We start from the raw sequence: 12,068 nt of genomic DNA on the forward strand, positions 1-12,068 counted from the left end.
ATCCGCAAGGTACGGCCCGCGCCCGGCGGGGCTCCCGGCCAGGCAGGGCTGTGCCCACGGTGCGCCATGGGCGGGCAGGCAGGGCATCCTAGAATTCAGGCGCAGAAAATCCCAAGTTGGAATAGGCCCCCAAGGATCATCGAGTCCAGCTCCTGGCCCTGCACAGACACCCCAGCAACCCCACCCCTGTGCCTGAGCATTGTCCAAATGCTCCTGGAGCTCTGGCAGCCTCGGGGCCGTGCCCATTCCCAAACCTGTTCAGCGCCCAGCACCCTCTGGGGGAAGAACCTTTCCCTGATCTCCAGCCTGACCCTGCCCTGGCCCAGCTCCAGCCGTTCCCTGGGTCCTGTCCCTGGCACAGGGAGCAGAGATCGGAGCTGCCCCTTGGCAGGAGCTGCAGCCCCTGCTGAGCTCTGCCCTCAGTCTCCTCTCCTCCAGGCTGAACAAGTGCTGCAGTTAATGTTTTAGCACAGCTCTAATGCTCCCAGCCTTTAATACCTTCTTGACTGGAGCCCTTGATATTAAAACTCAGACGTGTGATCAGATTGTCTCCAGAACAAATCCGACAGACCCTTCCCCTTTCACAGCATGTGTCCTGGAGCCTCTGCTGTGTGTGGATAAACTGCCAGTGCTGTCAGTGTGCTGGGAGACTCCTGTGTTCCCTGGCAGCTGGTCCCTTGGTGTAGCTTAACCCCAGGCTCCCTTTCTCCAGACTCCCAAGGTTGACATGTGCTCCAAGCTCGGGATGGATTTGAAGCGGACGATGCTGCTGCGCCTGGCCCGGAGGGATCCTGAGCTGCATCCCAATGATCCAGCCAGGAGAGAGGCCATCTATGACAAGTACAAAGTGGGTTCCTGGCCTGCAGTCCCTGTCCTGGTGTTTGCTGCTTGGAGGGTCACCTGTCATTGGTGTTGGTGCTCCTGTGCTGAGGGATGAGGGTATGGGCAGAGAAAATATAGACATCATCAGGTTTTTCTTGTCTCTCTGTGGGCTGCTAATTTTTGTACTCATCATTTAGGGACACAAGAAGCAGTATTTTTGCTGTGACTGAGGCCAGTGAGAGGCTGCAATAAAAAACAGTAAGAATTTGTGCTACCCCTGGAAGGAGGAGCCCAGAGTGCCCATGTGCTGTTCAGTTTTGTGCAGCTGGTGGTGGTTGCCAGCGTGGAAACACCACCAGCACCCACAGTCCGCGGAGTTGTGCTGAGAAACAGCCCCAGAACTACATAAAAGAACTGCAAGAGCAGACACAGCTGATCAGAGAGCAGGACCCCTGCTAAGGAGAAAGGAGAGAAGGGAAGTGGACCTTGGGTATTAGAAATGCGGGAACAGTGCTTTAAGATTTGTCTGTAGTAATGCTCCCACTGGATCACATGTTTGTGTCCTGGGCATAGGGAGGATTTGCATCTTGGTCACCTGCAAAGACTGTGCTACCTTCTTTTTTTATCACAGGAATTTGTGATCCCAGAAGAAGAAGCTGAATGGGTTGGCTTGAGTTTGGAAGAAGCCATCGAAAAACAGAGGCTCCTGGAAAAAAAGGTGAGTTCCTGAGGCAGTGCTCAGCACTGAGGTGTTGTGGCTGCACATCCAGCTTCTTCAAAGGATGTGTTCACCCACGTGCTCCAGTACAGCTCTGATGGCAGGCAATGTGAGGAGGGAGGGAAAGGAAAAGGAAGGAAGGAAAGGGATCCTTGGGGGCTACTGATGGTTCTCATCTGCTCTCAGAACTGGGGAAGCTGCTGATTGTCCCACACAGGTGCCTGCCCTCTCTGAGGGAGGGTTACAGAGCTGAGCAGTAGCTGTGGCACAACAGGTTGCCTTGTTCAGCCCCTCAATAAAACCCAGTCACATCTTCCTCTGCCAGCAGTCCCTGGGCTCCCCACTGCACCTCCCCTTGTTGCTGCTCATGTTCACTACCCTTTTAAGTGGTTTATCCTCTGCTTTGTTACAGGACCCTGTCCCACTCTTCAAGGTGTATGCTGAAGAGCTCGTCAGCCAGCTGAAAGAACAGCAACAGGCAGTGCAGAAGCAGTAGAAGGAGAGAAACCTTGGGAGCAAAAGCCTGCTGCAGATAAAGCAGTGGGGTTCAGGGGCTCTGCTGTCTGAGCCACGCTGGTGGGGAAGAGGCCACGTGAAAACCATGTTCCTGAAGTGTCATGGCAGCCTAAATTCAGTGAGGACCTGTTCCTGTGGTCTGAGGAAAGAGTTTCTGTGCTGTGGCTCTGAGAGTTCTTGTCAGACTGACTCAGTGTAGAACTTCTGCCTGTAGGAGCAGTTGGCTGCTGTGGAGAGCCCACTTGTGATACAAAATACATATTTTGGTATTAAAAGCAGTAAGCTTCTCTCTGATACTTATCAGTGTGTTGTAGCAGGGACTGTGAGACACAGTGTAACTCAGATCAATGCCCGGCTTCATCCAGCAGAGGTGGTTGTGCCCCAAAAGTGTGACCCCGAACCCCTCAGCAGGTGGGGCTGAGCTCCCCAGCACAGCTCGCTAACCCCTGGGTTACAGCCCTGTTTCTGTTGTAAGTTGATGACTTTTAAATCTTCTGTTTTGTAAAAATGTAGCTGAAGTGGGTGTTGAAGCCTTTGCTGCTGTCTGGTGACAAGGGATTGCAAAGCACTTGCCATAATTACAGGCTGAGGAACAGCACTGGGAGTCCCTGGTGTTGTCTGGAAGCTTTGTGGTGGTGCAGTGAGTTTCTGGGTGGATCAAAATCAGCCTCACCCCCTTTCCCCTCAGCTCTGAGGTGAGGGACAAGCACAGAGCTTGCAGGCTGAACCTTGTGTGGGTTGTCTCTCTGGATCATTGCTTGCTCCTGGAAGAGGCTTTTCCTTACCCCTGTCTTGGGCTTCCCTCTCTCTGCCCATCAGGGCAAGTGCACTGCCTTGGTTTGTGAGCCACAGGACTGATGAGAGAGAAACTGGGCTTGTAGAGCAGCATGTGGCTCATCCCCTCTGCACTGGAATGGAGCAGGACCACAGGGGAGTGGAGATTGCCAGTGCCTTGAATGTCTGGGTGAGAGGTGGTGCAGAGGCAATCACTGGGTGAGCACAGAGCCTCCACAGGGCTGTGCTGGGGGTTGGGTGAGGGAGGTGGTAGAGTTGAATATGATCCAAACAGCAGCATTTCATGAAAACCAGACTTCTCTGCTGCTCTTTAGGACAGAGATGGGGTTGGAGTCCTCATAAGGGGTATCTGAGCCCGCAGGGAGCCTGGCACAGGTTGGTAGGGCTGGTTGGGACTGCCAGATGGGGCTGTGCTGTTTTTGCAGGGGCACAGGGGGAACAGGCTGGGTGGCAGAAGCTGGGATGTTTCCAGCCTGCCTGTGTGTCCCATCCCCAGCAAGTCCAGGTTCTCAAGAGCAAACTGGCACAGAAGGTCATATTTGCCTAATTAATGACTGTGCAGCTAGGCCAGCACAATGACATTTGCTTATCTTCTCTCTCTGCTGCAACTGAGCTGAGTGGGAAGCTGCTGCCCAGCTCCTCGGGGACCCTGACACTCTGCCCTCGTTAGAGATAATTAGCTGGGACAAGCTCCTTGTTTGACAGCTCTGCTCATCATTAGGGCCAGTGCAGCTCATGCATTTTAATGCAGCTCCCCGCAAAGCTTCAGCCCGTGGCTCTGTCGTGGCCCCCCTCCACAGCTTTGCTGGAACGTGCCTGGCCTCCCGAGCCTGGCTGGCGCCTGCCTGGATCCTGCCCAGCCCCGTGGGGGTACCCGGGTGCTTCAGAGCTCCTCGGTGCTGAAGGAGCTGTTGGGGGTGGCCAAGGGGACAGGGAGCAGCTGCTGCTCTGTCCCTGGGGTGGGAGGTTTTGGTTCTGTGGAACTGAGGCTCTGGTTGTGTGGCCTCTCTCTGCCAAAACCGCCTGGCCTGGACCCTGAGTGGTCTCCAGAGCTGCTCATTGGGCATCTGCAGGATGTGCTGCCTTGGGAGGGCTTGGTGGGTGACAAGGGGTAGCAGGAGCTTTTTGGGGAGAGCTCCTGACCCACCGGGGGTGAGGGTTCTAAGGGGGGCACTGCATGAGCACAGCTGGAGCTGCAGGAGGTTCTCTGGGGGAATCTATTTGGGATATGGTGAATCCTGGCTTTCTCTCATCCTGCCTTTCCTGAGAAACCTTCCCCTTGCTCCTTTCCTTAATACCCATGTTGGATGTGGCCCAAAAATGTGCTCTCATGGATTACTCTGCTGCCTTGAGGGAAGCTGGAAACTGTGGCCCAGGAGTGCTGCAGCCTCAGGGGAAGCAAAGCTGGAGCACACAGAGCTGCTGGGCACAGTACCAAATGTCTCGAGGTGGGGAGGGAACACCTGTGCAGCATTTGAGGTAGTTCAGGCTACAACCCCCCCTTCCAGGTTACCTCGAGGAGGTGGAGGAATAGCTCAGGCCCAGTGTTAGACCTGTCCTGCTTGTACGGCACTGGCTGCAGCTGGAGAGTTTGGTGCTGCTTGAGGGATGGTTTTTCCCTGTCTAGGTGGGCTCAGTCTGACAAATAATGGTTCCTTTGCTGCCCTGACGGGGGGTGGATCAGAGGATCTGGTAGTTTGCCATGACAGCATGTTCCCAGGAAGCCACAAACGCCACAAACCCACGGGTGCAAGTAGGGTGCTGTCAGCCTGAAGTTGAAAACCCACCCCTGAACAGGGGAAGGGCCTGGCTACCAAGCACAGCTCAGACCGCAGCACTGCCTCAGGCTTCTGCAAAGGTCACCAGCCTCCTGCTCCTGGCCCAGAGCCAGGCACAGGCACGTGGAGCATTGAGAGGATCCAACACCAGGCTGGCAGCTGGCAAGGACATGACAGCCCCCAACAAACTGCCAGAGAGCCCTGCCCAGGGTCACCTTGGATCTGGCAGTGTTAGGCCAGGTTGGGATAGCAGTGCTTGGAAGTGGGAATGGTGAAAAATTCTCAAGACAGCAGTGGAAGGAAGGTGAATGAGAGGCTGGGAGAGGCAAGTGTGCTGTATCAACCAGCAGCACTGGGAAGTGAGAAGGTCAATCCAGGACTGAGGGATTCCTGTTTAATTAATTCCTCAGGTAACAAAAACATGCCACTCTCTTTCACAGTCCCAGCAAGCCACAGATATGGAACTGCCCCTTGGAACATGAAATTTGGGCCCGTGTTCTGGTTGTGGAGGGGGCGTGGTAGGGAATCATCCCCAAATGCAACACTGAAAAACAATAAAGCAGAGAAAAATGTTAACTGGGGAAAGCATCCAAGCTGGAAAGGCCTTGGGTGGTATGGCTGGACTAATCCTGCTGTTTGGGACTTGGTGGTTCTGAATTCTGGTGTTTGCTGGTATCTGGAAGCAATGTTTGAATTTTGCCTGTCTCACTTGTGATTCCCAGCAAGTTGCAGTCACTGATCCAAAAACCAGCTTGAGATTAAGGCTCTGCTTCTCAACAAATGTTTTCTTACCTGTTTACCTTCATGAATTAAACAGCATTTTCCTTGTAAATTCCTAACAAGCCCCTCTGTATTCAAACAAAAGGGGTATTTGGGGAGCAATAGCAAAAGCAGCATGTCCTTTCCTGCTGGTCTTATAGGTGTAGGCCTGTCTTTCCCTCCTGGCTTGGAGCCTCTTGGTTTGGAATCACTGTTCCAAAGGGATGTGACTTTTAGGAGTTCTGTGAATCAGCCCAAACCTGGTGTCAGCACAGGTCGAAATGTAGCCTGAAAGTCATCCCCCATCCTATGGCATTAATCAAGGAGACATGAGATTTACAAACTCACTTGGACAATTTCAGCAAATCCTTTCAAATATCACCGCAGTGTTTGTTTTGAGATCCAGAGGACACCATTCCTTCCAGACAGCTGGTCTGGGATGCTCAGGCTGTTGAAGCTGGGAGTATGTGCTGTGCTCACCCCCACAGCTTTGCTCTCTCCCTGGAATTTGCTCTGGGGATGAGGAAATGGCAGCAAAGATCCTGGTGGTTCTGCCTGTGAGTGACAAATCATTCTGGATTTTGGGGATCAAGATGGAGCCACGCTTGTTGCAGAGGGAAGGACAGGAGACCATGGGTAGTGATGGCAGAAACACTGGCTGGACTTAAGGAAAAACTTCCACAGGAGGGTGGTGCAGTCCTAGGACAGGGTGAGGTCCCGAGTGACCCACTGGAGCCTTGCAGCCAGCCCTGCTCGGAGCAGGAGCGTGGCCTGAGACCTCCAGAGGTCCTCCCAACCTCACTGTTCTGTGCTGCAGTTCCCCCCTGCAAAGCAGCCGGCAGGGAGGGGGGTGAGTGCTGGTCTGAGGAAGAGCAGCTCCCAGGTGCTGGCGGGAGGGGAAGGGCAGGAGGGGAGGGACTCCAGTAGCTCTGTTCCCTCCCTCCTCTGGGGTATGGACAGTCACCCTCCCGCCTGAGCTCCTTCTGCGGCCACGTGCTGTGCTATCTCCTCTCCCACCTGCCCAAGCAATTCTCGTGTGCCAAAGCATCACCTCCAGGAGAGGTGGCTGCAGGCAGGGAGGGCAGGGTGGAGTGGTTGGCCACATGCTGGATCACCTGGAGCCCAGGGAAGAGGAGCAGCAGACAAGGACCTGGCTCTGTGAGAGCATCCCTGGGGCTGCCCTGGGGCTGTCAGCCTCAGGTGCTGGCTGGCCGTGGCCAGCAGACGGCCCTGGTGGCTCTCCATGAGTGACTGCTGGCTTTTCCAGCCCTGCTGGTTACTGACACACTGCTCATCTTGGCCAGCTGCCCCAGCCCTGGAGGGGATGACGTGGGACGTGGCATGGCCAGTTGTGTCAGGGCAGAGCTGGTGGCCTGATGGTGGCCGGGGTCTTGGGGGACAGCCAGGTGAGACCAGTCTGCAGCCAGGCAAGGTCTGATTGAGCCTGAGTGGAGAGGGACATGGGGGTTTAGTTTTTATAGTCAGGAGTCATAAGAAAGAAAGAAAAAAAAAACCTAATAAAATCTACATATGCAAATGAATTGCCAAAATCTCCCTGCCATGCTCCTGCCACCATCTCTCCTGCAGCCAGGGGCTGAGCTGGCCTGGGGACACTGGACATGGGGAGATGGACACACGGAGCAGGGACAGGTAGGTGGAATTCCCTCCATTCCCTGCTCCTGCCACATGCTGTGGGCTCAGGTTGGGCTCCTTGGCTGCAGGAGGAAGAGCTGAGAGGGGTGGCCATGCCAGCTCTGGACTGGCCACAGAGGCCTTTGCCTGGCTGGACTCTGCTGCTCTGTGCATCCATTGCACACATTTTCCAGGCAGCCATTGCCATGGTAACACTGGAAATGGTGCTGGTTCAGGCCAGCCAGAGCACTCAAACACAGAAAATGGCATTTCTGAGATGGGAGCAGGGCTCTGCTCACAGGCCTTCTGGGTACCCAGGGATGTGAGAAGGTCCTTGTGCCCTGGTGCCCCCAGGGATGTGTCCCCCGAGCAGAGTTGAAATGAAGTGGAGGGAGCAAACAGGGTGGGACATGCTAGGGGAAAGGGGGAAAGGGAGCAGTGGGAAGGGGATTTCCCTGGCAGTGCTCCAGGCACGGATGGAGCCAGGATTTTTGTGCTTCAGCCAGGTATTTATTCCCATGGAGACTACTCACACATTCCAAGACATTTTAATTTCCTTGACAGCCCTTTAAACTCCTTGACAGACCCCTCCTGCATGTGTTGTGAGAGCCGGGTGGCCTTTCCCAGCTGAGTCTCACCCGCTCAGCAGGATGTGAGGTGACTCTGCCTCCACAGCCCATCACTGTCTGTGCCTGCTCGTTTTATTCCTTAGGATGCTGTCCCTTGACTTTTGAGGCTGGTCGAGGACCTGAGTTTGGTTAGATCCTTCCCCATAAAAGCCATGTATGGATTTGGAAGGTTTCAAGGGGTGGAAAGTCTTTACTCCTAACTTTAAGCTGCCTTGCTCCAGCTCTGGGAATGGAGCCTTGTCATGCTCTGCACCCAGTGCAGGACTTTGCCGTACGTGGGATTTTCTCTTTTTTCTCACACTTTATCCTCTCGGTCTATTGAGCTTCAAGTCTTGCTGCAAGGCTTTTCCTCTAGAAATCATTAGCTGTTGCTTTTTCTTTTCACAGCAGTTCTCTACTCTTTTAAAGGGTGGGACCTGTGTGCCAGCACCAAAAATGGAGGGAAATCTCCCTGGATGCAGGCACTAGGCTAGTGGGTTTCCATCCGGCTAGATGGTCCTGGGATGTGCAGAGTTTAAAGCACTGTGGAAATCTCTCCTGCCCAGACCTGCCTGTCGTGCTGAGCTCCCTTCTCTTCTTTGAATGCTGTGTCACCTTTTATTGTTTGTTTTTTCCCTGTCTTCTGCATGATCTGCTGAAGAACAAGGTGAATTAAGGCCCTTGTAGGGCTCCTTGTTGGAGGGGCTGGGGGAGCCACTCTCTGCAGTGAGGAGCAAGGCAGTGGGTCCTCTGTGAAGGGACCAGCAGAGAAGAGGGTGGAAGGTGACAAGACCCTGGCAAGGGAGCTGGCAGTGGGTGTGTGTGGCTGGAGCTGTGATGGCGTGTGGCTAAAGCTGCTGGCTCAGAGCCCGTGAGCCGGGAGTTACCATGGGAACTGCTGGAGGATGCTCAGAGGGCAGCGCGGGCTCTGCCGCCACGGCCCCGAGCGCAGGTGGGAGCGGGGACCTGCAGGTATCCGGGGAGGAACCAACTCGTCCTCAGTGCCGAGGGAGCGATCCCCACTCAGCCAAGCCCCAGAGCACTGCACAGAAACGCCGCCTTTAACAGACAGAAAGCACAAGTAAGAGAGCAGCCCCCGGCAGGACCAGAGCGCGGCGGGACCCGCAACAGCCTCCGAGCTGTGCCGAGAGTCCCAGCCTGAGTCCCAAACCTGTCCCCCGTGCCCAGCAGAGCCCGGAGCAGCCAGCTGCTGGCCCAGAGCACAGCTGGCGCTGTGACACCGTCCTTAGTGTGGCTGCATGGTGTGGACCCACTCGCTGCACTGGGGGATGCAGTGCTCGGCTGGATCGGGGCTGCAATGTTTGTTTGAGCTGAGCCTTCCCGGCCACCCTGAGCCGGCTGCTGATGAGCTTGGGCGGGGAGAGCCCATCCTTGGTGCCTCCCTTTGCTTGACCTGGCCCCAGGTGGGCTCTTTGCCCAGCACTGAGACCAGCTGTTATGGCAGCAGCTGCCCCAGGCACCAGCCAGCCCCTTTCCCCAGGCTGCTCCACTTCTCTGGAAGCCTTTGGTGACCACATTGTCACCAGCCCTTTGCACGCCCATGGGAGCTTTACTGTGGGCATCGTTCACTGCTGCTGCTGCTCCCAGGAGACAGGCTTCCCTTCACAATCATCCCAGTTCCCAGATGGAGGTTATTTAATCAGGTGCCCACAAAGCCCATCTCCAGGAGTGTCTCTGCCAACTCACTGGTGCTGCTGTCAGGGTCAGTGACCTGCCCCTTCCAGGCTCTCCCTGTGACGTGTGAAAAGGAAAGTTATTATCACATCTGCCAGGCTCCAGACAACTCTTTCTGGCAGTGGGTAGGTAGGATCTGTCTGAGGATCAACTAGTTCACCCCCAGTTCCTTCAGAAGCCCTGGACACACCTGCTGCCCCATGGCTCCTTTCTCCTCTCTTCTCGGCTGGGTTCATGTTGCCATCTGCGGTCACCTTTGTCTCCTCTCTGCTCCCCAGAGTGGGAATCTCCAAGTTCTTCCAACAAAATAATGAGCTTGGGCAGAGTCTCCTACTGCTCCTCCTGCAGCTGCCCTGAAGCCACTCTCTGGATGGCTCTGAGGAGGAAATGGGAAGATGACCTCGGCTTCCTTTCCCTCAAGCCCACCCTGTTAATCTCTTGCCTTGCTGTCCATTTTCTCCTGATCTCTTCAGGCTTTAGATTCTCCCTAAGACCCTTTCCCCCCCATTTTCCTGGAACTGATGTTTGGTGCCAGTAATGACCCATGGGAACAGAAGCACACTGCAGGTCCCATGCTGGTGTTCCTGCCAGCAGGGCTGGGCTGGGCTGTTTGCTGTTCTCTGCCTGCCACATCCATCCCTGGACCATGAGGATGGAGCCAGGACCACATTCCCACCTGCAGGACCCACTCAGCTGTGAGCATGAACCCATGTCCACATCACAGGTCTGGTGTCCAGCCCTGTGCTCTGTCCATCATCATTAACACCCTCCAGAAGAACAGGAGGCTCTGGGCCTCACAGACCTGGCTCGGAGCAGCTTGGCTGGAAGGCAGGAAGCATCCTGGGCTGTGGGGATGAGCATGGCCAGAGGTACCACTTCCCCATTCCAGCCAGCACCACGAATCCAGGAAAAGGGATGGCTGATCGAGGCACTGCCAGCTCCCTGGTAGAAAACCCCAGTGCTGTGAACAGGAATCATAAACGGCAGCAGTGGGGAAGGAGGGAAGAGGCCATGGAGGACTGTTTGGCCCCATCCTGGCTCTTGGGATGAACGAGTGTGGAATCCCTGTAGGAAACAGAAGAAGTGACTGGTAGGGCATCGTGCATCTGCACCCAGCGCCGCTCCTCAGAGGAGGAGGATGGCGAGGATTGACGGTGATGAGCCGTGATGGTGCAGGAAAGCCTTGGCACCGAGGCATTGTGCAGCGGGAGCGATGGGAAAGGCTGGCCAGGGGAGGCACCGCTTTCTGCAACAGCCTTCAAAGAGTTTCCTTAAGTGATGCTGCTCTTCAGGGCTTCCTCCTCCAAGAAAAAAAAAAGTAGGGAAAAAAGGAGATGAGGAAGAGCAATCTCTGGGTGTGGGATGAAAGCGGCCTGTCTTGACTATTTACCTAGCAATTATAAGTAAATCGGTGGTGCCTAACGGGGCCGGTTGCCATAGTGACGATGGGATGGAAGGACCAGCATTTGGTCCTGGCTGCAGCCAATCAGGCTGGGAAGCCCAAGCTGCAATATAAAGTAAAGATTCCCATCTTCCAGCCACGCACTTGCCAAGAAAGGGAAATAGGTTCAAGAGTCTGGGGAAAAAAAGTGCTGCGGCCGGCGGCAAGCAGGGCGGCTGCTCCCGTCATGGCGGACTGCGAACGCCCGGGCAGGTGAGAATCCCAACTCTCCCCATCTCCCGCTTATTGTTCTCCCGCGCCGCGGTCCCTCCGCCGCCCCACCCCACCCACGCCGCCGCCCCGACCCCCTCGCCCCGGCACCCACAATGAAACCCCCCTTTGGGCAGGAGACAAAGAGAGGCGGGTGGAGAAAGGCTCCACCATTCTCCCCAAATTGCCATCGTAGGCCTTTCAAATCAAATTTCGCAAAGCAGCTTCATCAAAGGCCCCCAGCTGAGAGGCACGAGCCCCATATTCCTGCCCCCCCGGCAGGTCTGGGGTGGTGCGGTGATCCCATACAAAGTCGGCACTGCTCCAGAAGTGTCTTTGCAAAAAAAAAAAAAAAAGAAAAAAGGGGGAAAAAAAAGGGGGGGGGATATGGAGATAAAAAACGCAAGCGAGAAAGAACGGCGCCTAAATTGCTCATCGTCTCCCCATCTCATTACTGGCGACTTCTGAGGACGGATATTTCCAAAGGCTGCAATGAAAGACTTGTGAATGGAGCCCCCCCGGATGAGATCAAAGCCCGAGGCTGGGACGCCAGGGTGTGCCGGAGGAGGGGGCGAGGGCCGGCGGCACCGCAGGATGCTGGGGGGAGCCTTCCTCCCCTGCTGCCGCTGCCCTCCATGTTTCCCAGTGCCGCTGCCGCCGCTGCCTGACCCATCTTGCAATGGAGACCAGGGACAGCGGCCAGATCCCAACGGCTGGAACTGAGACGAGCAAACTCCATTGGCTCACAGTTCGGCAACTCTCCCAAAATTCATGGTTAATAAAGGAGCTTATTCCGTCTGGGACCTCTCCAGACACCTCAAATTGCAGATGAGCGGGTGGCTTCCCCACTGCTGGAGCCCGCTCCTTGGGTCTCTTCTCTCCTCACACCGCAGCATCGCCAGCCTGGTGAGCCACCAGCAGAAGGGCCGAGGACAAAGGCAGGAGGACAGAAGTTGTGCCACTTTCCCTTCCCGCCGGCTCCCTTCAAACACGGGCTGCTTTCTTCTGCTCAGCGATAAATTTGGCTCCGGGCGACGTTCCCACCACCGGCGCCACCGGCAGACGGGCGCCCCATCAGCAGCACAGAGAGCAAA

The 12,068-nt window shown here is 55.6% G+C and overlaps 1 protein-coding gene across 1 annotated transcript; it reads left to right on the top strand.

The window, feature by feature from the left end:
- The first annotated feature begins 471 nt into the window (after positions 1 to 471).
- Positions 472 to 2,334, top strand: MRPL28 (mitochondrial ribosomal protein L28). Its single transcript, XM_008639061.2, has 3 exons — positions 472 to 847; positions 1,454 to 1,540; positions 1,953 to 2,334. The coding sequence occupies exons 1-3, from the start codon at positions 728 to 730 to the stop codon at positions 2,034 to 2,036; spliced, it is 291 nt and encodes a 96-aa protein (XP_008637283.1). The 5' UTR covers positions 472 to 727; the 3' UTR covers positions 2,037 to 2,334.
- Positions 2,335 to 12,068: the final 9,734 nt, after the last annotated feature.

Source organism: Corvus brachyrhynchos, unplaced genomic scaffold, assembly GCF_000691975.1.
Source record: "Corvus brachyrhynchos isolate BGI_N302 unplaced genomic scaffold, ASM69197v1 scaffold58, whole genome shotgun sequence".
NCBI classification, from domain to species: Eukaryota; Metazoa; Chordata; class Aves; order Passeriformes; family Corvidae; genus Corvus; species Corvus brachyrhynchos.

Coding starts and splice junctions, on each gene's coding strand:
- MRPL28 (XM_008639061.2), top strand. CDS start 728: ATGTGCTCCAAGCTCGGGATGGATTTGAAGCGGACGATGCTGCTGCGC. Junction 848..1,453: donor CCATCTATGACAAGTACAAA/GTGGGTTCCTGG, acceptor TTTTTATCACAG/GAATTTGTGATCCCAGAAGA. Junction 1,541..1,952: donor AGAGGCTCCTGGAAAAAAAG/GTGAGTTCCTGA, acceptor GCTTTGTTACAG/GACCCTGTCCCACTCTTCAA.